The 25,223-nt window shown below is 38.1% G+C and overlaps 2 protein-coding genes across 5 annotated transcripts in view; one reads left to right on the top strand and one right to left on the bottom strand.

The window, feature by feature from the left end:
- LOC121319705 (pleckstrin homology domain-containing family G member 7-like) lies at positions 1-24,420 on the bottom strand. Of its 3 annotated transcripts, none has more exons than XM_041257399.1 (17): positions 24,268-24,418; positions 22,974-23,641; positions 22,375-22,409; positions 16,634-16,752; positions 15,414-15,454; positions 15,190-15,285; positions 14,838-14,987; positions 13,489-13,584; positions 11,961-12,059; positions 11,351-11,464; positions 9,935-10,109; positions 6,047-6,162; positions 5,836-5,926; positions 5,666-5,745; positions 4,004-4,157; positions 1,334-1,431; positions 1-967 (listed from the first exon to the last, which is right to left on the bottom strand). In XM_041257399.1, the coding sequence occupies exons 2-17, from the start codon at positions 23,607-23,609 to the stop codon at positions 857-859; spliced, it is 2,211 nt and encodes a 736-aa protein (XP_041113333.1). In that variant the 5' UTR covers positions 23,610-23,641; positions 24,268-24,418; the 3' UTR covers positions 1-856. The 3 variants fall into 3 exon arrangements, with proteins under 3 accessions (XP_041113333.1, XP_041113334.1, XP_041113335.1); XM_041257400.1 differs by having other exon boundaries at positions 22,387-22,409; positions 24,268-24,417; XM_041257401.1 differs by having other exon boundaries at positions 878-967; positions 3,982-4,157; positions 24,268-24,420.
- LOC121319706 (integrator complex subunit 13) overlaps positions 22,684-25,223 on the top strand; it is an 18,955-nt gene continuing 16,415 nt past the window's right edge. The window contains exon 1 of one of the 2 annotated variants that reach the window (XM_041257403.1): positions 22,684-22,766. The gene's annotated coding sequence lies outside the window, so the exon portion shown is untranslated. Of the gene's footprint in view, positions 22,767-23,659; positions 23,843-25,223 lie in introns of those variants that run through there. The other variant, XM_041257402.1, reaches the window with a different exon arrangement.

A 25,223-nucleotide genomic window follows, 5' to 3' on the forward strand; every position in this document is an offset into this window, starting at 1 on the left:
TTGTCTTACAATACAATGTTTATTTATACATGATGACACTACAGACTTAATTGTAAAAAGGTACACCTACAGTAGATGTAGATCTCCATGCATGAAACATCTGTTTCTTTCATTGGTCATTTGTGAGCATGTCTTTGTGCTTTAAGTTGCAATCTCTTTTCATTTTTAGTTCAATGCACAGGCTTCTATGCTTATGAAGCGGGTGACTGCCACTTTAAACACAAATGGATCATTGACTTCAATAATTATCAGGAAAGAGTGTTATTTATGTCCAGATGTTACCTTTGTTTTCTAATTTGCCCACGTGGCTAAGGGTAAATAAAACTAGGTGTTTCTATTTATTTATTTTTCTTGTTGTTTCTTGATGTGTTTATTTCTAGTTTACTGGTAGGGAATGTCATTATTCAGTTTTTCATTATGAGGAAGAGCTTTTCACAGTGTGTGTGTTATGCTAAAACATGGGTAGTACTATCCTGTATTTATTTATTTTTTTGGCTATATACTGTTACTTTCTCTTTTTTCCCTAAGCCACATTCAAACCCAGTCACTGGCATGGGCCTTTCTTTACTGATTCCTCTATTCAGTATTTGTAAATTGGATGTGGTGTTGTTAAAATAAATAAATAAATAAAATATTCTGAGTGTCAAAATTAAATGGAAGTTGCATATAATGGCTTCTTTTAAAAATAATTATAACAAATGCATTTATTAAAAAAAAAAAAAAAAAAAAAAAAAAACTTTAATACAATATTACACAGACAAAGCAACACCCTCACAAAACTAAATTATATATTTTTTTATCTTCCCATTTTTAGAGTGAGGTCATGGCAGGTCTGAACTGGATCTAGTCACGCCTGTTAAATCTGTGAAGACTCAAGCCAGGAGGGTGCATTCTTACTCCTTGGTTTCCGAGTTTCAGATCTTGATAGTGCCTCAGATGCTTTTTCTATTTCCAAAATCCATGTTTTCTGGAAAATGTAAAATAACACTCTCTTTATTTTCAAAGCAATATTTTGATAATTGACCAGGCCTCTGTGAAACTGGCTTCAACAAAGATGTACTATAATTGCATAAACCACGAAAAAAAAAAAAAAAACACAACAAATACACACATGAGGTTACAATTGAAACAGATGTAAAAACAAAAATAGATACAAATAATTTGCTTCACTGGTGTCTGGGTCCAACCGATACTGTAAGCAGCAGAACCCATATTTTAATACGCTGCCAGGGAAGATGTACAGTAGTTAGGTTGATTTGTTTAAAATGTAATAAATAATATGTACAATACATTTTTGGATCATGTAGATAACTAATAATAAAACACGTGTTACCTTGCTAGATTCTGTTTGTGCTTGCAAAACGAAGACTCCTATGCATTGCTGGTATCGGTTTTGATGTATTACAATAAAAGCATTGCGTAATCCACAGCCTAGAAATAAAAAACAAGTTAGTGGAATGTACAGCAGCAAAAAAGCAGCACACAAAATAGACTTGGGCTAGTAACTAAGATGGTGAGAAAATGTTCTGCCATTAAAACATGTGGCTCCGCCCTTTGCCTCATGCAAAGTGATTAGAAGATACATATATCTACAGTGGCTTGCGAAAGTATTCACCCCTCCTTGGCATTTTTCCTATTTTGTTGACTTACAACCTGGAATTAAAATGGATTTTTTGGGGGTTTGTATCATTTGATTTACACAACATGCCTACCACTGTGAAGATGCAAAATATTTTTTATTGTGAAACAAACAAGAAATAAGACAAAAAAACAGAAAACTTGAGCGTGCATAACTATTCACCCCCCCAAAGTCAATACTTTGTAGAGCCAGCTTTTGCAGCAATTACAGCTGCAAGTCTCTTGGGGGATGTATCTATAAGCTTGGCACATCTAGCCACTGGGATTTTTGCCCATTCTTCAGGGCAAAACTGCTTCAGCTCCTTCAAGTTGGATGGGTTCCGCTGGTGTATAGCAATCTTTAAGTCATACCACAGATTCTCAATTGGATTGAGGTCTGGGCTTTGACTAGGCCATTCCAAGACATTTAAATGTTTCCCCTTAAACCACTCGAGTGTTGCTTTAGCAGTATGCTTAGGGTCATTGTCCTGCTAGAAGGTGAACTTCCGTCCCAGTCTCAAATCTCTGGAAGACTGAAACAAGTTTCCCTCAAGAATTTCCCTGTATTTAGCGCCATCCACCATTCCTTCAATTCTGACCAGTTTCCCAGTCCCTGCCGATGAAAAACATCCCCACAGCATGGTGCTGCCACTACCATGCTTCACTGTGGGGATGGTGTTCTCGGGGTGATGAGAGGTGTTGGGTTTGCACCAGACATAGCGTTTTCCTTGATGGCCAAAAAGCTCAATTTTAGCCTCATCTGACCAGAGTAACTTCTTCCATATGTTTGGGGACTCTCCCACATGCCTTTTGGCGAACACCAAACGTGTTTGCTTATTTTTTTCTTTAAGCAATGGCTTTTTTCTGGCCACACTTCCGTAAAGCCCAGCTCTGTGGAGTGTATGGCTTAAAGTGGTCCTATGGACAGATACTCCAATCTCCGCTGTGGAGCTTTGCAGCTCCTTCAGGGTTATCTTTGGTCTCTTTGTTGCCTCTGATTAATGCCCTCCTTGCCTGGTCTGTGAGTTTTGGTGGGCGGCCCTCTTTTGCCAGGTTTGTTGTGGTGCCATATTCTTTCCATTTTTTAATAATGGCTTTAATGGTGCTCCGTGGGATGTTCAAAGTTTTGGATATTTTTTTATAACCCAACCCTGATCTGTACTTTTCCACAACTTTGTCCCTGACGTGTTTGGAGAGCTCCTTGGTCTTCATGGTGCTGCTTGCTTGGTGGTGCCATATATACTGAGATCATGTGACACTTAGATTGCACACAGGTGGACTTTATTTAACTAATTATATAACTTCTGAAGGTAATTGGTTGCACCATATCTTATTTAGAGGCTTAATAGCAAAGGGGGTGAATACATATGCATGCACCACTTTTCTGTTATTTATTTTTAAAAAAATTTTAAACAAGTTATTTTTTTCATTTCACTTCACCAATTTGGACTATTTTGTGTATGTCCATTACATGAAATCCAAATAAAAATCCATTTTAATTCCAGGTTGTAAGGCAACAAAATAGGAAAAATGCCAAGGGGGGTGAATACTTTCGCAAGCCACTGTATCTAGAATTCACAGCATGTATGTCTTTTTGTCACTTTATCACATTACAGCTGGCTGCTAAGCGACTTGCACTGTGTGACCACACATGGGCAGTAATTAACCTTCGAACATCAAAGTCGAACATGGATTCCCAACAAATGAAAAGCTATAATTTGCTATACAGTTTGAGCTGCAAAATACCCTATAAACACTATTCAGAAACTCCTACTTCTGCACTAGGTGCCTGTTTGTCTCACATAATGAGAGTGGATTTCAAGGGGTTTGAAGCTTGTGCCTCTGGAGCAGAAACTCTTTGGGCAATGTAAGCAATCTGTCAACACAATCTGTTTCCAGATGAGGCTGAATGAACAGACTAACTGGATGCATGTAGTAACTGGACACCAAAGACTTGATGATATGTGATTGTGGGACACTGCTGTCACAGTTCGGAAAAATATAGTGTTATATGTCTCCAGTGTTGCTACAACTGTTTAAATAACGTACCTATAAATTTTCTTTTCACTGTTAATATCCTAACAACCTTTTAACGCTTATAACTTAAGTCTATTTTCAAAGCTTTTTTTCAAAATGGCTGGCTTTTCTGGTCTGTACCACATCATGGATCATCATTGCTATGTTACCTGTTTGACAATGTGGACAATAATCCTTACACTATCGGTGCACTAGAGTGGCCATTTGGAAAATAACTTTGAAACAGAGTTTAAAGTTATAAGTGCAAAAAGTTGTCAGGATGTTAACATTGAAAATAAAAATGACAGGTAAGCTAATGCTATATTTTTTCGGAACCCCATTACTTACTCTTTAACTAGGTCTGCTTTACCTGTTGCATTCAGTTGATCAATGTTTTTTACCAGCACTCTATCCAATGAAATTGGCTGGTCAACAACATGGAAAGTGCCACCGTCTTTGAGCATCGTCTGTAGTTCTTGATTTACTGGTGGGCACAAAGTAGCTTGTTCAGAGCTCACAGATTTCTGTAAGGTAAAAAGAAAGAAACCTTAAAGATGAGTCTTGAGAAATATTCATATTTCACCCCATACCTGCTAATAGGACAAAACTGCTAAAATGCTACTTTCGGAAAACTGAAAAAAAATCACTGAAATATTTACAGTATCGTGCTTTTTGCATTTGTGGTCAGTTTTATTTTGTCTTATTTTGTGCCAAAAGGCAGAAACTGCAATGTTATTTTGTAAAAAAAAAAAAAAAAAAAAAAAAAAAAAGACTTTTGCTTGAGGGTAACGATCACAATGGAGTTTCCTGGTCTGTAAAAGATTGTTTCTCTGCAACTGAAAACAACCTTCCTACAACATTCCTCTGCTTCTCCTATCTTTGTAATGTTAATATTTAAAGTAAAACACATTTTTGCAGTAACACAATATATTTTGAAAACATTGCAATAGAACTAAACAATCTTTTTGTTGCAAAGTGTGTATAACAAGAAACAGACTGCTCCTTATAGAGGCTGCCATGCTGATCTGAGGATTTTGTAAACGGGAAGGACCATTTTTGCCTTTTTTGCTTTACGTGTTGCTGTTTGAAACGCATGTTAATTCAAGAAAGCCTCTTCATATCTCCCTGATTATCAGAGATCAGGTTTGTCATTTTAGCATGTTATGTATTTCCCTTTGGGCATTCATTTTTTTTCACTTAATCTGAAAATAGCCAAAAATGCAGTTTCACCCATATTTGCAAGTAAGGGACAATTTCTTCATTACCATGCACTAACATGAATACATGCATGTGAAGAGAATGTGGACTGCACCACCTTGTCCATAAGTGAAACAAAGTCAACATCTGCACTGTTGTGACACTGGGTATACTTTGATTTTGTTTTCTGAAACACTCTTTTCTAGTTTTACGTAACAAGTAAATTTGAAGAAAGAGGTAGTGCCTGAAACGTACAGAAGCTACACAGATATCCTTTCTCAACACAGCTAGCCCATGGTGCTGTGGATTGGACATTAACAAGCTGAGCAACTCATGTCTTGTGACTCCCAGCAGGTGCTGCTATTGGACAGTGCTGTTTGGAAACAGTAGCGACAAGGAAAAGAAAAACAATTCTGTATTTATTACTATGGAGAAATTTCAGTATTTAATCAAAACAAAAATTGACAGTATTGAAGTGTGCTCTAAATATAGATTGACTTTGAACATTTCCTTTTAAGGTAAAACAATAAACAATATCTTACACATTGAGGGAGACTTTATCCAGCAATGCTCGACGTGCAGGCAATTGGGTATTTTTAATCAAGATACAAAATGAAAAGCTCATAAACCCAAATACTGTAGCATGAATAAATTGTAAACTATATCTTTACAGTACACTTTATCATGTTGCTTGTTCTTGCAAGTAAAATAGTAAAAGGTTTCTGCACCTGAGTATATTTTATTTAAAATAAAACCGAACAAGGAAGTAAATGATACATGTTATTAATTGCACACTCACAAATAAAATAAAAAAGTACTGATTTCAGGTTCTTACCTTTTTACTGCGTTTATTCTTGGTAATCAACAGAAAATCATCAAACAGGAACAAATATACCTCTTGGAGCTTTGTACTTCCTGCAAAATAATAAAGTTGTATAATTTATGTCGTAGTTAATTGATTTTGCAGCCATTGTCAGCAACTGCCCTTCTAAAAGCAACACTTACCTGTCAGATTCAATCTTCCTTCATGTAAAAGATTTTGGTTTGATGATATGAGGTTTTCCAGACTGATTTGTTTCAACATGTGTTTCAAATTCTGTGGGCACAAAAATAAAACATGCCTGTAAGTTCTGTTTTATTAGAATGTTTGTGTGATATGCATTTAAAAAACAATCTTAAATGAAACAAAATCTGTTCTCAAGTAGATAAGACTTACCTCAGGGATAAAGGCCCTTTTATCCCGTTCCCAAACCGGAGGCCAGACAATCATCTCTTGCAGTTGCTGGACTGTCTGAAAGTTGTGGAGCCACTTCACTTTACCTTCAAGGTCTTCTAAATAACCAACAGGACACAAGCAAGGGTGAACAGTGTTGCATGACAATTAAAAATGCATGCAATATGTTAAACCACACACATGGACCCATTACACCAACACGTGAGTGGACTGATTTTCAAATTCTACTCTTTTTCAGGTTTAAAAATGCATATTACATATATATTTGGGGTTGATTTAAGTTTAATTAAGTCAATCATTTTATTTGGCCGCAACTTTGTTTTACCAATTTTTTTAACCTGGAGGTAGAAACCCAGCAAGGAAAGTCAGCAAAGATCAGCGGCACAAACTCAAACCATAACTCGCCCTACACATGGACCCTGGTCTTTATTACCAAAAAGACTTGGGGATGGGGCTGGGTAAAATTGGGTCCTGTCATACACTGGATGCTTACACATATTAAAAAAGGAAATAGTCAAGTTAGTTTATACCATTATCTGATAAAATTGGGTTAAACCCTAAATTAAAAATTTGATCCGTAAAAGTCAGGCTTAATTGTGTAAAACCATCAAATTAGAACTCCTGTGTAGCATTTATTTTACATGTATCACTCCAGTCTTTGTAATAATTGTACTCTTCAACAGAATCAGTAAAGACGATCATTCCAGTCAGACACAGTGGCTCGCAAAAGTATTCACCCAATTCACCCCCCCCCCCCCCCCCCCCCCACCCCACCCCCCCTTGGACTTTTTGTTTCCACATTTTTACAACATGGAATCAAAATGGGTTTAATTAGGAGTTTTTGCCACTGATCAATACAAAAAAGTCCATAATGTCGAAGTGAAAAATACAATCTACAAATTGTTCTAAATTAATTACAAATATAAAACAGAAAACAATTGATTGCATAAGTGTTCACCCCCTTTGCTATGACACACCTAAATAAGCTCTGGTGCAACCACTTGTCTTTAGAAGTCACATAATTAGTTGATTGGAGTCCACCTGTGTGCAATTAAGGTGTCTCACATGATTTCAGGTTAAATACACCGTCTCTGGGAGGTCCCACAGTTGGTTAGTACATTTCCTAACAAAAAGTACATCATGAAGACAAAGGAACATTCAAAGTAAATCTGGAATAAGGTTCTTCAAAAGCACCAATCTGGTAGGACATAAGAACATTTCCAAGGCATTGAATATCCCCCGGAGCATAGTAAAGTCCATTATTAAGAAATGGAGAGACTACGGCACAACTGTGAATCTGTCTAGAACAGGAGTATCCGGCCGAGAAGGGCACTAGTCAGGGAGGCCACCAAGAGGCCTATGGCAACCCTAAAGAGTTACAGTCTTCCACTGCTGAGCTGGAAGACACTGTGCATATGGCAACAATAGCCTGGGTGCTTCACAAAACTGGCCTTTATGGGAGAGTGGCAAAAAGAAAGCCATTGTTGAAAATAACTCACGTCAAATCTTGGCTAGTGTTTGCCAGAAGACATGTGGGAGACTCTGAGACCAAGTGGAAGAAGATTATTTGGTCTGATGAGACCAAAATAGAGCTTTTTGGCCTCAACACTAAGCACTTTGTTTAGCGCAAGTCTAACAGTGCACATCATCCTGAGAACACCATCCCTACCATGAAGCATGGTAGTGGCAGCATCATGCTAAGGGATGCTTCTCTCCATCAGGGCCTGGAAAGCTTGTGAAGATAGAGGGCAAAATGGATGCAGCAAAGGACAGAGAAATTCTGTAGAAAAGCTTGCTTAAGTCTGCAAGAAACCTAGGACTTGGGAGAAGATTCATCTTCCAGCAGGACAATGACCCCGAACATACAGCCAAAGCCACACTGGAGTGGCTTAAAAACAAAAAGGTCAATATCTTGGATTGGCCCAGTCAAAGCCTGGACCTCAAGCCAATTGAGAATATCTGGAAAGAGTTGAAAATGGCTTTTCACCAAAGGCTGGTAGAGACTTATCCAAATAGACTCATGGCTGTAATTGCTGCCAAAGGTGCCTCTACCAAATATTGACTCAAGGGGGCAAATACTTACGCAATCAATTATTTTCTGTTTTGTATTTGTAATTTAGAACAATTTGTAGATTTTATTTTTCACTGTGACATTATGGACTTTTTTGTGTTGATCAGTGGCAAAAACTCCTAATTAAATCCATTTTGATTCCATGTTGTAACACAATAAAATGTGGAAAAGTCCAAGGGGGGGTGAATACTTTTGAGAGCAAGTGTAGCATGCTCATTATGATAAGGAGACTACACACCTACCAGGAGTGAAATAACTCCTGCAAATGGTGCACAAGTGTATTGTCCCATAGTCCTATCAATGACTATGTATTTCCAAGGCAGCAGGGTATTTACCCAGTGATGCAGCAACAGCAATGTGGGGCCGTTCACAGGTCCCGCTACGACACTAACACGACTGATGTTTGCCTTGCCTGTCTGGGTGAGGAAGGGTGATGCTTCCTGTGTGGTGAGGTCATGTACCTTCCACTCAGCCTGAGCCATGCATGGCATCCCGAGCATCCAGCGTCAGGGGGGAGAGGTCCCGCTGGCTTGGAGGCCAACGAATCCACTCTCCTCTGAGGGAATCTGGGGCTGGCAGGTGGAGCCTGGGAGGAATGCCGAAGAGGCCCTCCCTGTTGTGATCAACCTCCTATGGGCCAGAGATGGAAAGCGATTGGAAGCCTGGGAAAAGAAACACTGCCCAGTATCTCTCCCAGACATTGCGGACATGGCAATCCGCTACCTGGCTGCAGATATGGCAGGGCTTCCGCTATCTCCAGCTCCATCGGGAGAAGCCCCGCCACCTCCGGCACCAGAGGAGCAATCACTGTCATCTCCAGCGTCAGAGGAAGAGGAAACATTGCTACCATCTCCATTTGGTGGCCGAAGCCCCACAGGAGGGAGGTGCCGGCTACAGAGAAGGTGGGGGGAGGTCAGGAGAACACCCCTAGACAGGTGGTTGCCAGGATTGGCTTGGTCTGAGGAGCCAGCCTGTGTGTGGGCAGCCTGATCGCTACAGCTGTTGGGGTGGGGGGAGGACCTCCCACTGTGGCCGCCACCCTTGGCCCATTGCTGAAATTGTATTGTTCCTGGGCTGGTTCGGTGAACCAGGACTTTGGAGACTAAGGGGGAAGGTGGGCTTTTATGGCAGAGTGTTCTGCACCTTTGTTTATATTATTATTTGTATTATTATTGTTTGTGGTGTGGATGAAAAGCTGCCGCCATTATTTGTTATTGTTTTTTTTTTTTTAAAACCTTGTGAGGATGCTAGACTGATCAGCTACTGATTATTTAACTAGCTTACAGTCACACATCCTTATTAAACTCGTGCAGACTGTGGCCAAGGGGTAATAAGATAATTAATAGCTAGTTAACCCCTCAGCCAGAATATAAAAGCCTGCAGCTTTCCTTGTTCGTCGAAGGGGGTTCAGAGTGGAGAACAAGTGTGGAGAGGAGGTAATAAAGTAAACAGAGAGAAACAACAATTACTAAAACGTGCTATTTGATCTCACAATTTCAAAACAACTCTTGGACAAACACATATTTTCTAGTTACATTGTTTTCTGACTTGTGGTCAAACTGATCTTTCCAGTCACTAGTAGGGAAAAAGCTGATTTTTAATTTTTATATTTGTTGGCTTTTTTGTGTTATGGTTGCATAACAGCAGCGTTGATAGGTTTACTAGCTGTAAGATTAAAATCATTTTACTTACCTGAAGCATTCAGGTTTCTCATCAAAGATGAAAAAGTACATAAACTGCAAAAGTCATCAAAGGTTTATCAATGATCCATCATGTTTGAAATGCTGTGCAACACTTACGTATGGAACCCTCAACAAGTCTGATGATAGACTGGAGTGCAATCTTCTCTTCTTCGCTGGTGCTTCTTTTCCAAATGTTCTTGAGGAGTAAAGGGTAGCGGGTGAACCTCTGCATCGGTGCCACCAGCATGTCAGACAAGTGTAATCTCTTACACTGCTCATTCCGCTCACACCACTGCCGAGGAGAAAGGTGTCACGTCAGCTAGGGCTTACAAAATTAAAAACAAATCCGTGAACAACTATTCCTCAAAAAAAAAAAAAATCTTCTTGAGAAGGACAATGTATATTACAGTTAAATACGTTAGAGGAAAACAAATACAGTTTTATATCCTTGAAGTAATGTTTTTATTATCTAGTATTCCATAGTAGTAGGGGGTAATTTAACCAACCTAAACCCCAACGTGATAAGCCACAGGTGGATTTTATAGGAGCATTTTACAGCACCCTGAATTGTAACTGTCCTTGGCTGTCCTGGGATTACCCTTACAAATAAGTGGTTGATGAAATCCACAGGAATTCTCTGTTGCTGTAAAATGTGGTTTACCTTGGTGGGATATAGAATAATCAAATTTACCCCTTAGTACATGTCACAGAAATAGAATCTTTTACCAAGGGGTCATGAGTGACAGTACAATTAGGGGACAGCTCAATGTGACTTGTTCCTTCGTTTATGGTTAAGGAAACAACCCGGAAGGACCAGTGTTTATAAATCATACATGAATGTTTTGTTTGTTTTGTTTTGTCTCTAATTGTTGCTTGTTATTATTAGTAGACGGATAACATGTTCTGGAGCTGTTGCCAGAGGCCAGCACCAACCCAGACATCACTGCATCTGTATCACAATATATATTGTATTTGTACCACAAGCACTACAGCACACATCCAGGACTGGTGACCGTGCTTGTATACTGTGTGTGTAAAATTGATTGTGTTTATTATTTGGGACTGCAAAACCTTTATTTAGAACAGTGCAATCCGCATTGCTGTGTATTGCCTGGGATTATTATTTACAGTCACCAGACCAGGATTATAAATGAACCTCCTTGCACTTTGGATTCTTGTTGTCTGCCTTTCATTGATTACCGCATCACTCCTGCACCTGCACATTGCAAGCCACTTTGCCACTGTACATTACAGTTTTTGATTCCACATAGCACAATATAGCAATAGCATCTTTTACGACTATTTGAAATTCTAATGTTTTGCTTGGTGTGATCTCTTCACATGGTCTATAAACTGTGGATGGGAACTCACTAACAATCATTGACAAAATATAATAGGAACGCTTTAGGATTTAGGAGGTAGTACTTTCAAAGACTGAATGATTGAAGTTTGCATGGCCCCACAGTAATAATACCAAAAGGCATTCTTAAATATTTTATTTTCTTAACAAAGTGCGGTATAAAAGAAAGTTACTTTGAGATACGTCCCAAAATCTTCCCTTTGCTTCAGACTGTCGAGGTAAAAGACAGCAGAGGAGTAGTTGAGGCAGTATTTCTGCTGACAGTGACAAACACCTTCTTTGAAATGCTGGAATACAAAAAGAGGACACAATTTATCAGTAGCAGTCTGTAACCTAGTTACTGAGCTGGAAATTAAATGTTGGAAAAAGCCAGATGCAGTTTCCCAATTGTCTGCATTTTCATTAGAAAGACTGATGATGTCGATGAAATACACATTTCCAATTTAAGTCCCATAGCTACACATGCACCATTTTGCTAGCTCTTTACTCAAATTAGATATACAAGACCTTTGGGTTTGTTTTTCCTTGTAAATAATCACTAAAACTGATGCTCTGAGAATTTTGTTTACAGGTTTGAAATACATCTTTTAACATCACATCACAGTAACCCGGGCAATCCCCATGACGATTATCTATATTCATAACAGACAGATAAGGATTGATCACAAGTTGTTGGAGAAAGGAGCTTTACACATGTCATTCATGTGGTAATGCACTAGTTTGTAGAGTTTCATTAGACCTTATTAGACCTAGTATTGCAGGACAAATTTATAGAGAACTTGCCTTGGTTAGCAATGTCTCCAGAGAAGTCATACTTTTGTCTACGTTTGCCCAGGAGTCATTGATTCCCTTTAAAAGGCTGGTCAGGAAACTGAAGCTCACCTGGAATTAAATGGTATGGAAATTTACACGCAAGATAAGACACATTTGCATATAACTATAAGCTATTTCCAGCCATTACCCTAACAACACGTTTCTCGATTTTTCAAAGATATCTTGACACACAATGCGGAGGACATTGCGTAAGCCCTTAGCTATATTTAATATAGTATCTGTGCCTGACGTGGAACCCATGCCTGCTATCTGTCAATAAACCAAATTCCACAAGGCTGTTTCTTATGGCAGTACTGCAAGTTGGCAGCATAACTGAGCAACATTCTGAACGAAAACACGTCAGCTACAGTCTTCCACAATCGTACTCAAGTCTGAAATAATGCTAACATATTATTACTGGATCACTGGTTACTGTATTTCTTCATATATTATAAGAATCAAGACTGCTGGTTTTCCAATTTAGTAGTTTAATGGTATTTATTCTGACAACATTTAACCCCCAGAGGTGTTATCAATTAATCGATTAAATAATCTTTATTTTATATAACACCTTTCATAGTGGACCACCATCACAAAGTGCTTTACAAGATGCAGTTACAACAAAAAAATCCATAATACTTTAAATACAGAAAAATGCATAATACATGATAAACAGTTAAAAAAAAAGCATAATACATTAAATACAGTGGAAAGTGCATAATACATGAAATAGTAGCAGCAATGGTTTATTAGGTCACAATCTTCCCAAATATGTAAATGCTTTCACACACCTTAAATGTGATGCAATTCTACATTTCTAAAATACCCAAAAGAACAGACAGTTCTTTCCAAAGCTACAGGACCTCCTGCAACCTCATCTAAAAGCCACACAAGTCATCACATTTAGTCATCCCCAATGAGGAAGCACAGAAACTAAAGTGGCCCCTGAGAGTGTACCTTCAAGAGGGCAGGACAGTCAGTAGGCCAACAACTACAGAACAAAGAAACAAAGACACACAGTCTTATCTTGGTCATGTCAGGCATATAAATCTTGTACTCCAGGCTTATACTGCCAGAAACCAATAAATATCAAACAAAATGACAGTTTGAAAGATAAAGACAATGAATACCTAACAATTTTACTTAATTAATAACAGTAGGTAAATGAAATGTGTTGGAGGTCGTCCCTCCTAAACTTCAGATTCAGATCTTAACTTACATGCTCATGTCTTAAAACACTGAAGAAATCAGGCCGCAGAGTTGAGCCAACTTTGCAGCATGTGTAATTTCAAGAAAAATTGACAACTAGGGTGTTTTCCCATACCCTATACATGAGATAACAAAGCAACCGATTTCAAAACAAGAGTCAGAAAACCGGTCAGGCTAGAGAAACAAAAACACTGATGCTGGTGACTAACTGTTTCTCTTTGTTGTTTTTTTTTTGTTTTTTTTTGGTTTTCTTTGGTTTCTACTCAACTGTAGGAAAATCCCTCCTTACCAGACATAACTCGTTCAGATTTGCAAAAAGTCTCCACACGTCAACATCAAGAAGGCAGTTGTTGTTTTGAAGGCTATTTAGGGTGCTCAGGAAAACCTGTATAGAATAAATATACATTTCAACTTTTATTTTTCAGTTTTTTCCATATTGTAGGTATTTGATACCATATAAATATTTTTTCATTTCTTCCCAGTTTTCCTTAGTTGTGTAAAATCCTCTACTAGCCCTTTGTGGTCCTGTGTCGGACCAAGTTCAACATTACAATTTTCCCTTTCCAGTCCAATGTCGGACCCTGTCCAACATTATCAAAAAGACGTAAAGCACAGGTCTCTAGTCGTTTTTTTTTTTAATGGAAAATTCAGAGAAAACCTTTTTAATGGCTAAGTGAGACCGATAGGAGCCGAATGAAACAGAAAAAAAGGGCGTTTCTCATAGCCCCATGCACTACAGAGCTTACACAGATATAACAAAGGAGGTAGCTGCTTCTGCATCCAGGGCTCAAAGAATATTACTGACATTTGCAGAGATTTTTGAGACGTTACTGTAATAAAATAATAACTTGAGTCTCATTATTGAGGAATTTAGTGATAAAACGAGTGATCAGGAGAGGATTAACCAGTATACATATCTATAAAGAGATATGTTGAAAATACAGTGAAACAAGGGGTGGGGCTTGGCTGTAGATACAGTACTGAGTGTCTGAGAGATACAATGCCTTTCAAACCTGTTTTACTGCAAAAAAAAACAAAAAAAACAATTTAAACAAAAAAAAAAAAAAAAAAAAAAACATTTTAAACAGCGCATGTAAAATAATCAGTGCGTGTGAAAATAAATTGGACCTGACGCGCCTGACAAGCCCTGAATAAAGAGTTAGGTGTATGCCGAAACTCAGATTTTATGAGTAATTACCTGTTAGAAATCTGTAGTTATTAGGTATTAATTGAATGGAATAAAAATTGTTCCACACAAAACAATGCAGTCCCTCAGTTTCTCTTGTTTACGCAATTATTGAGTTTCCTGTTTTGAAGTCAACACATTTATAAATAGGTGTGTTTTGATTTATTTAAAACCTGCTGACAAACACTTCTTAAAAGTAATTATTCAGGAGTATCATCACACCCCTATTCTCAATAGCTGTTTGTACTTGGATCATTACGTACCACGCTCACTAAGTCATTTCCCTTTTCAACCATTGGGACGGCTTCTGAAACAACTCCTAAAACTAATTACTGTAGTGAGGTTTTAGAAATGGCCACTAGCTTTGTGATACTGTATTTTCTGCCCCTTCTGCAACTATACTAATTGTCCTGTTTTGGGAAGTTACTGAGTGAAGATAAATACACTTTTACCTCTTTAAGCACCATCAGCTGGTCAAGAAAGTAAACGCATTCACTGGTAAAAAGCTCCCATACCGCTTCCTCTCTCTTATAGCCATGTTGGCAGTTCTGCAGCTCAACATCGGGGTGCTGAATCGTCAAAAACTCAGCCAGGGTTTTATCCTATTAGACAAAGCAATTGGAGAAAATCTAATCTAAAAACGTTTCTAGAAAATAATCTTTAAAAAATAAAACTGCATATTTCATATAAAGATTAATATTGTTTTCAATATATACCTTTCACTTGCAACACCATACAGGGCTTACAGTACATACAGTAAACTTTAATAAAGACCATGGTATATGTTAAGAGTAAGTCCAGTACCTTGTACTTTTGAAAATCACAGAGTCTCCAATCCTGGATCTGTACAGATGAAAGACACTTCTCCACGTCTGACAATAACTTCATCTTGTCTTTACTCTGTGAGAAAGAATTACTCAAATAAAATAAGATTCAGTGTATCAGTCCTAGTGACTGTTTTGTTTTCTTTTTCGTCTTAGAAACCAGATCATTAAGGATTTACAGATTTAGGAATTAATGGCACTTACTGTCCCTCGTTTCAAAAAAGGCCATTTGGATTTCTTGGTATCTGCAACAAAACACAAATTTTAACGATGCTCACTGTTTACAAAGACAGCGGATTTACTTTAAAGCTGGGATAACAAAAATGGTACCAATTCTGTAACAGCCAAAAAAAAAGAACGAATAATGACATTTTGTCCGCATTGCTGTTTAGAAACCAGATGGTTATGGATGTGACCTTTCCTATTGTTTTCCTTCCCAGCTAGCTGTTAAAAGAACAATAGGAATAAGACCAAGCTACACTTTTCTTGAACCAAAAAATGCAGTTTGGCATTTACTTGCATTTTGGCCTTTGGACTATATTTCATCAGTACAGCGTAAGGAGACACTATATTTCATTCACATTCATTGAAAAAAAGATGTTACCAGACAGAAGCACAAATACAGCAAGATTAACACAGCGTGTAATTGAAACCTTCAAAGCCCTAATCTACCCTGCTGCTGGTCAGGAGAAGTTGTATAGATCTCTTATACTGGGATGAAAAGTGTATTTTTTATAGTGCAAAAACCTAAGATGCATATTTACAGAATATTGTATAAGGGGGTACGATACAATCTGATAGTACTCTATGAGAGGTCAAAGCAGCCAAAAATAGACTTTCTGGCCTGTAGTAAGTGGATCGTATTTGGAGTACAACTATACTTGTGGGACAGATTGCTTATTTAAGACTGTTCTTCAAATTTTCGAAGGTTTTAGCTCAGAAGTGTAAGTTACTAATTTTTTCAAAACGTAAAAAAAAGCCACCATGTCAAACTACAAAATGAAAAATAAATCACCTTACTTATGAAACTGACTTAAAATTAAAGTATTTCTAGTTTTGTAACTTAAACAGTTGAAAAATAAAACAGTACTTTACTATTTGTAGTAAAATGCTTTGAAAGTCAGACTCTATATCTTCAGAACATGTGGTTACACTTTGCAGGGCTATGTATAACAATAAGATATTCCACATACTTTGAGCTTTTTCACAATACGGACACCTGTTGACTAAGCTTTTGAAGATGATACCGGTATATGGAAAATGCTTTGTTAAGAAACACTATTCTGTATGCTGTGGTCATGAACTGACTCCTTTGATGTCATAATAATTTGTTTAAGCTGAAGTGGTAGTTAGGTTATGCTAGTGTTTCTCAATTGCACTTTAAATGTGCTTATTGTGCAGCTGTTTTGCAGTTAAATGCTTACCTGATAAAGTTGAACGGCTCAGATAGTCTGCTACCCCATCTGAGACAAACAAGTCCCCAGGAGATACATCGAGTCCAGGCAAACTCACCACAACAGAGCTCCGTCGTCGTTCCTGGATTCTATGGGAACATAACGAATGAGTTACTTTTAATCACGGCTCAATATTCTGGTGTTTTTGACTGCCAGTATGAATTGGTTGTTAACATACAGGATTATATCTAAAAATTGAACAGAACAATGTTGTCATGGCTTGCATATGACTAAAGATCTTCTTCTATAAAATCAAAATAGTGCCCAAAAATAATTCAATAATTCAGTTTTGTTTTTCTGAATGCCTCTTGGCTTGAATGCTACAGTTACTGCTGTAACATTCTAAGTTCAAGCTCTGATGATACATTTACTTTCAATGGCTATCTTTAGATCAAAGAACTGGATGGACTATCTATACACCAATGAATGACAACACAGTGTGCGGAGCCAATAAGGTACCCTTGTGTTTTTAAACAGCAAAGCTCTCCACTCTAAATACAGGTAATATCAATCAGATAAACCATGTGATAATTTAGTTGTGATTGTGGTATTCTCAATAATATGTGATTGCTGTAAAACTCAATCTGGTCCCATCTACAGTCTACAAGCCAATCTGCAACCAGGTGCTTCAAATGCTAAACATACATCACAATTGACATTTTTAAATTATGTAACTTTATTTACCATACTGAGTCCTCAATTTTGACTAGCTCACAAACCTTAGTTAGTTTAAACCTGTTTTCTAAAGATGTAAACAAGCGGGATTGTTTCCCAGCTTGGTTTAACCTGGACAGTTAACTGCAAGACATGGTAAAAAGTAAAAAAGAAAATGGAGTTCCAAAACAGAGCCAACCTGGGACATGAGCAAATATAAAACCTTCTTATGAGCCTGAGTTTGACAGTTTAATGGATTTCAAAACGTTTAAGCAAACTTTATTTACCCTTCATAAAATAGAAAATCCAGTGCAGCAAAAGGGAATTTCACATTTAAAGGTCAGTTATAATAATAATAAAAAAAAAAAAAAAAAAAAAATTGTATTACTATTATTTGAATAATGCAGCCACAATAGACTGGAGCTGTGTGTTTCAGTAAGTGTTTCCATAATGCTAAAGAATGTAGCTAAATAATCTGTTCCATAGCAACGGAGCATGGTACAAACATATTGGCAATAACAAGTCAAGCATATCTTGATCAGACACAAAACAGCTTTGGAGTTAATGTTTGCTTGACCACAAACCTAGATCTTTCTAAATAATCATTCAACTTAAGGACACCCGCTATAGGATTTGACACAATGACACAGCTAAAGAAACGCAGGTGCAAAAATTGAAATCTGTTTTTCCAGTACAGTGCACCACACCCAAGATTAAAAACCCTGCTTAAACACACACCTACATTGACAGATATAGATCCTCTAAACACTGGCATAATTTTATTACTAAGGGTTTATTTTTTAGTACTACTGAATATCATATGATTGATTGTTTAAAGTTATAGACAAATAGTTGTAAATACAAAATTAGAGCTACTGATACCATGAAAAAGTAGATTATCATGACCTACATCTATAGAAGGTATTCATAAACCAACAGACACTTCCCTACACTGACAGATTATGATGTTCTCAAAAACCTGTGCAAAAAATACACTAGCCACGTTTCACACCAATCTAGATATATACAAACCTCTAAAATAACCCGCTTCTTTATATCCCTGTCACTGGGGATTGGCATGTTTGCTTAGGATAAAAACAATCTACCTTTATACATTTTAATAGTAGCATATATTACAGAATGAAGCCTAATAACTATATACATTTTAAAACATGTTGATGTCTACTACACAGCAAAGTATATATATTTTTAAATACATAGAACAAAAAGTTAGACATCACATCATACAAAATAACAAATTACCAGAAGTATTTAATGCTGTAATTCAACCTCTGGGTTTTTGCCTATCGGATCGCCATGTTACAATTTGACACTGTTATAATACACCTCCTGCCTGCCACTACTCTCTCTCTAAAATAAGTCTGACAATATCAGATGAAATCTATGTTTACTGACTCTTTACAAACCAAGAAGTTATGTAATTGCCAATTGATAAATGTTAAACCAATAGGATTGCTTTCTGAAGATGTGTGGAACATCTTGCTTTTCCCTCACTTTCTTGTCCCGCACTGTTTCAAGAACAATATCTTGTCAAAACATCACAATGGCATTCAAGGCTTCAGGGGTTTCAAGAACCGCATTGCATTTCACTGCAAGTATTTACCCAAACAACTATTTAATAAAGTACACTAACAGACTGGCTTTATCAGGACTTTGTTTCTCTTAATCTTGACATCTCAGTGCTACTGAATAAAAATGAACGTTAGTTGGCAATATAATTATCTTCATCTAATCCCAAACTCCTCTCAATATATTTCAGGACAGCCTTTTGAACAAGATTGTTTCCTAAGAGGCTCAAAGGTGTAATAACCAAGACTTAAATCTAACTTTTCGTTAGTATAACAGCATTCTCACAAGCTCCATATTTAGATGTATTGTACTTAAAAGTTAGACATGAATCTGAGAGCTCTATTAAGACCACACAGGTTCTTTAAATGTTTGAGTTTTAATGTGTCAACAGGATGTGATGAATGGAATAGAAAATGATACCTAAACAAGAGCAGCCATATGTTAGTTAACTCTGGTAGTTCATACCCAAACCAAGCTGCTTTTTAACAGCCTTTTAAAGATGTAAGCTGACTGTGTCTCGTTAAGGTGTTCCTGTATAAATATTTTTAAATAGTACATAAAATAGCTTAGCCCTGTGAGATTGCATAAATGTTTAACTTTCACTGGGTAAAAATAATAGAGGGCAAAGATAATTTGCTTGGGGTTTATTGATTGACCAATTCAACTGTTTCCACTCTCCTCATAAGTTATTTCACTGCATTGGTTACATTTGTTCCTTAAACATAAAATGAAAGGCCAGTACAACAAGCATTTGCAAATATTTGCATAATACATTTCTCTTTGAATCTATTTTGCAAGTAAAGGTTGATATAGTCTACTGGTTTCAACACTTTTCAATAGAGATGTTTAACTCCAGAAAGCCCACACCAAATTATAATTAGCAAAGGGTTATTAGCTTCAAAGCCTTTTTGTGCTATGATATTTTGATAAACCCAAGTCCAAAGTAACAGAACCATAAGTTTTCAATTTGAAAACAAATGATGAAATGCTGGCCGGTAAATGTTATTTTGGAAGCTACTGAAATTAAACAGCCTGCAAATAAAACTGCCAAATAGCAATTACTTAAAAAACAATTTGATCCATAAAATAATTAACAATTTAGAACAATGACTAATTGCATGAATTACCATTAATCAAGACAGGCCTTGTAACTTAACCAAATGATAATGAATTTCTCCAAGCTTTACACGCTGTTGAACAGAGTATTCCATAGCAAAAATCCTCAGTGCAACACGAGGATCCTGAAATTGTATAATATATATATATATATATATATATATATATAGAGAGAGAGAGAGGAGAGAGAGAGAGAGAGAGAGAGAGAGAGAGAGAGAGAGAGAAAGAGAGAGAGAGAGACACACACACAGGACAGATAAACGGTCATATTCCCCAAAATATCCAAAGGTTCTGATACTATCAAAAACTTGTGGTAAAGAATGCTGTAACCACATTTTATTATAATTTTATAAGTGGTTCTCTTATAATGAATGTGTGACCTGTATACAGACAGGCATATCTTGCTATTCCCCTTTCACAGCGATGTAAACTGATCAATGCTGCTGAAATGCCCTGGAAGAAAAATATATTCTACTGTTAAATCCAAATTTGAACAGCTGTAGGTTTGGAAAAAGCACTCAAGAAAATGCGCCTTTCTTACTGTCTGTGCTGGCAGGCCTGGCCCTATTGTACAGTAGGAAGCACTAGATTGTGACTTGTGTGCACTTTAGACTGCCAGAAAACAACCTTGGTTTGCATCCAGTCAATGACGATTCACAGCCCCCACTCAGCAGCATCCACCACCACCACCACACAGCCCCCACTCAGCAACATCCACCACCACCACCACACAGCCCCCACTCAGCAACATCCACCACCACCACCACACAGCCCCCACTCAGCAACATCCACCACCACCACCACACAGCCCCCACTCAGCAACATCCACCACCACCACCACACAGCCCCCACTCAGCAACATCCACCACCACCACCACACAGCCCCCACTCAGCAACATCCACCACCACCACCACACAGCCCCCACTCAGCAACATCCACCACCACCACCACACAGCCCCCACTCAGCAACATCCACCACCACCACCACACAGCCCCCACTCAGCAACATCCACCACCACCACCACACAGCCCCCACTCAGCAACATCCACCACCACCACCACACAGCCCCCACTCAGCAACATCCACCACCACCACCACACAGCCCCCACTCAGCAACATCCACCACCACCACCACACAGCCCCCACTCAGCAACATCCACCACCACCACCACACAGCCCCCACTCAGCAACATCCACCACCACCACACACAGCCCCCACTCAGCAACATCCACCACCACCACCACACAGCCCCCACTCAGCAACATCCACCACCACCACCACACAGCCCCCACTCGGCAAACATCCACCACCACCACCACACAGCCCCCACTCAGCAACATCCACCACCACCACCACACAGCCCCCACTCAGCAACATCCACCACCACCACCACACAGCCCCCACTCAGCAACATCCACCACCACCACCACACAGCCCCCACTCAGCAACATCCACCACCACCACCACACAGCCCCCACTCAGCAACATCCACCACCACCACCACACAGCCCCCACTCAGCAACATCCACCACCACCACCACACAGCCCCCACTCGGCAACATCCACCACCACCACACAGCCCCCACTCAGCAACATCCACCACCACCACCACACAGCCCCCACTCAGCAACATCCACCACCACCACCACACAGCCCCCACTCGGCAACATCCACCACCACCACACAGCCCCCACTCGGCAACATCCACCACCACCACCACCACACAGCCCCCACTCAGCAACATCCACACAGCCCCCACTCAGCAACATCCACCACCACTACCACACAGCCCCCACACAGCAACATCCACCACCACACGCCAGAAGGCTTTAGTATAATAAATCACGGTTGTGGAAGACCTATAGTGTACTGTAAACTCCCTCCTTATGATTACTGCATATAAAGACTAGCTTTCCATTATAACCCCCTCTGAGCCTCTTTCAGTTTGGACCATCTCTACACTGTCTGAAGACAATTTTACTAAGTTCCTTTAGTGATCATTTTATTTACTATACAACATATAGTAATGAGCTTAGCAACCATAAAGGAGGCTACTTAGAGATAAAAGACAGAAAACAACCCATGCTGACAGCGGGTTAGAGTACTGCATTGTGTTAATTGACAAACAGGAGCATAGCATTCTATATTTCTAAGTTTCGAATTATGTCCTATTTTACAGATTGTATAAAAAACAGTATGTTATTTTTAAAAGTAGACTGTAACATGCAAAATCATGTTTCTGTTTCTAAGGGAACCAGGAAGTATTTCGAATGTAACCCTAGCAAGCAGTGTTAATCTCTTAACCTAATGTATATAACACATTGGAATCCTTTGTTACTAAAAGCTACCTGCTCACATACCTTTCCTGGGTTGACTCTGTCGCCTGGAAAGAAATAACAAGAAAGTTTATTAATGAGTGGCCATTGCATTATGATTACATATCAATGCTGGAACAAAAATGAGCCTTACACATTTTTTTTTCTTTGTTTTTTATTTTGCAATGCTCAGCCATACGGTATGAAGGGTGAATGCATTATTATTTCACAATGTTTCTACATACTTAGCAAATGCTTTCTAAATACTGCAATGAGGGCCCCCCTATGAATACAGCAGGGAGTCCTCAGTGGCATTCTTTGTTTGATGGCTGTGTAACACTGTCAGCGGTTATAACTGCTGATTCATAGGCTGTCAAAAGATCTCATTATGGGTTACTGCCATGGGAGATGAAATATGATTATGGGTAAGAAATGCTTTCCTGCTGTGTCTCACAGTCATGTTCAATTTTACACTACAATAGGATTCTTCAATAGTTTAGCCCTCTGTGCACTTTGACAGCCCTGTTTTATTTACATTGGCCAAGAGTATTTTTCAGCTTTTGTAAAACCGTTTGGATGGCAAGCAAATAATTATTAATTTGTCATACCCACATCTTCTATTAAATAGTTACCTGATGGCAATCATTTGATGGGGGAAATGTTCCACTGCCTATTTCTCTTGCAGAATGAGATTTTGGTCTGTTATAAATCAGGTCGTTGTCTAGTTTATTATTAATATCCCAAGCTTGCTTTTCTTGGGACGGTGATATTCCTTCTAGACAGTTCTGTGCTGAATCCATACTGCAGTTCACAGGGGAATAGACATCTCTTGCCAGAGGAGATCTTGGGTTGTTTACACATGATGTATGAGTCCCAGGAACATGGAGGTTTGTCTGGGAGACATTAACATTAGCTGTGTCTGTTGGTATGTTGTTGTGCCGCCCAAGTTCCCACATGTCCAGTTGCAGTTGTGGGCGCCTTATGCTTTTTCTCATTCTTCTTAAAGTAGGGGAAGTGGAAATCCTGGCAGGGGCTTGTCTGTCGAACTGGGAAAAAGGTTTGACAGCCCCATCTTGGTCCAGTAATCTTTGTATTATAGGAGAGCTGGTTTGAGTTTCTTTGTCTTCAGTGTGAACTGGACCAGTCTGGGTTTCGGCACTGGAACAACCTGACAATCCCTCATTCTGTTTCTGCCATGTGAAGACGGTCCACCCTAATTCTGTTTCAAATCCCTCTGCTTTTTCAAGAACATCCTCAGGCTGCTGCATATTGTTTCAGTAAAGACATTCTATGCCGGGACCTATAAAAAAAAAACAACAAACCTAGTATTTGGTTAGGGTTTGGATTACTGTGACATTCCCTTCCTGTTTCAAAGTGTGTAGCCCTGACATTCCTACATTTTTAACCCAACCTACATAGCCTGTGGACATTTCTGCAAACAAAAGAATGGCTTCGTGATCAATTTACCATACATGTAAATTATCCGATATTCAGGAGCCAGGTAAAGTCTTTAAACGGGTTTATTCATTCATCTGCTGATTTTACACTGAAGACTAGTTAACAAAACGAGCAAAGTGATAGCAAAATGAACTGTGCGAAATGATAAGGTTGCAACTCCAGTCTGACTCTGCATCATACAATTGAAACTTATTCGCAATATAAACGTGATTAAAATCAGGGTTTATCGCATAATAATGACTTTACTGTTAAAGTATTTTAAACACCGTACGCATTCTTAACACGCTGGTACACGTTTTGTTGACAACGTTAGACTTTCAGTTCAATGTTAGAAACAAATTAAACTGTAGCAATAACCTAAAGAGGTATGTAAGGTCCTTACGCATAAACAATTTTTTCTTTCCTAAAACTATGCAGCTTTCATTTACTGTAGTACTTGTTTAACCCTATTGATAAACAATAACTTACTGTCAGCTTCAATAGTTCCATCACTTACGAAACTCCAGAGACACAAGAGAAACCGCAGCGGTAGCGTGTCCCGGCACCCAAATTCACAAGAAACTGAAAGAGCTTCGTCAGTTACATTCAACTGCCTGAGAGAGACAAAGGTCGTGTAGATGTGGAACTGTGGTTTAGTTATAGCTATGTAGATACTATTTGCACAATCAATTACTGGATACTGGGGAGTCAATAAAACAATATTGTAACAACAACAACAACAACAACTGTGGAGGTTACCTGCGCAACCATTCTATACTGATTACAAAACATTTGCTGTAACACGGAATATGACATTGTAATGGGGTTTCATTTTGTCGATTTGTCTTTATCTATCTATATATCTATATCTATATCGATATATATATATATATATATATATTATATATATATATATATATATATATATATATATATATATATATATATATATATATATATATATATATATATATATAATATATGTGTGTGTGTGTGTGTGTGTGTGTGTGTGTCCGTCCGTGTATATATATATATATATATATATATATATATATATATATATATATATATATATATATATATCGGTATACGAATGCACGCTAGAATATTACAAATAAATAAATACAACTTTAAAGTAAAAAATACACACGCACACACTCACACTGTATATTATATAATGTAGTGTACGTTGGTCTAGTTAAGGTGTTCATTAATGTGAAAATATTAGCTATACTTCAGTAACTTGGGGGAGTTTAAGCATATGCATGTTAATTAACTTTATTATGTTCTCGGAATAGCCTAACCGTATAGGAATCAAAATATAGATTTTTTTCACCTAGTTGTTAAACTGTACGGCTACGTAGTCTTTTTACAACACATCTACTGTAAAATGTTTTAAAAAAAAATGTAAGGCTGGAGGCTTTGGTTCTGACACTGATGAAATA

The sequence above is a fragment of the Polyodon spathula genome, chromosome 8, assembly GCF_017654505.1.
Source record: "Polyodon spathula isolate WHYD16114869_AA chromosome 8, ASM1765450v1, whole genome shotgun sequence".
Classification (NCBI taxonomy): domain Eukaryota; kingdom Metazoa; phylum Chordata; class Actinopteri; order Acipenseriformes; family Polyodontidae; genus Polyodon; species Polyodon spathula.

What these genes read in the sequence shown, in the direction of transcription:
- LOC121319705 (XM_041257399.1), bottom strand. Translation starts at nt 23,609, where the DNA reads ATGCAGCAGCCTGAGGATGTTCTTGAAAAAGCAGAGGGATTTGAAACA. An exon ending in AGCTGATGGTGCTTAAAGAG is followed by an intron (nt 13,585 to 14,837) that starts GTAAAAGTGTAT and finishes TATTCTATACAG; the next exon opens with GTTTTCCTGAGCACCCTAAA. An exon ending in TGGAGACATTGCTAACCAAG is followed by an intron (nt 11,465 to 11,960) that starts GCAAGTTCTCTA and finishes TTTGTATTCCAG; the next exon opens with CATTTCAAAGAAGGTGTTTG.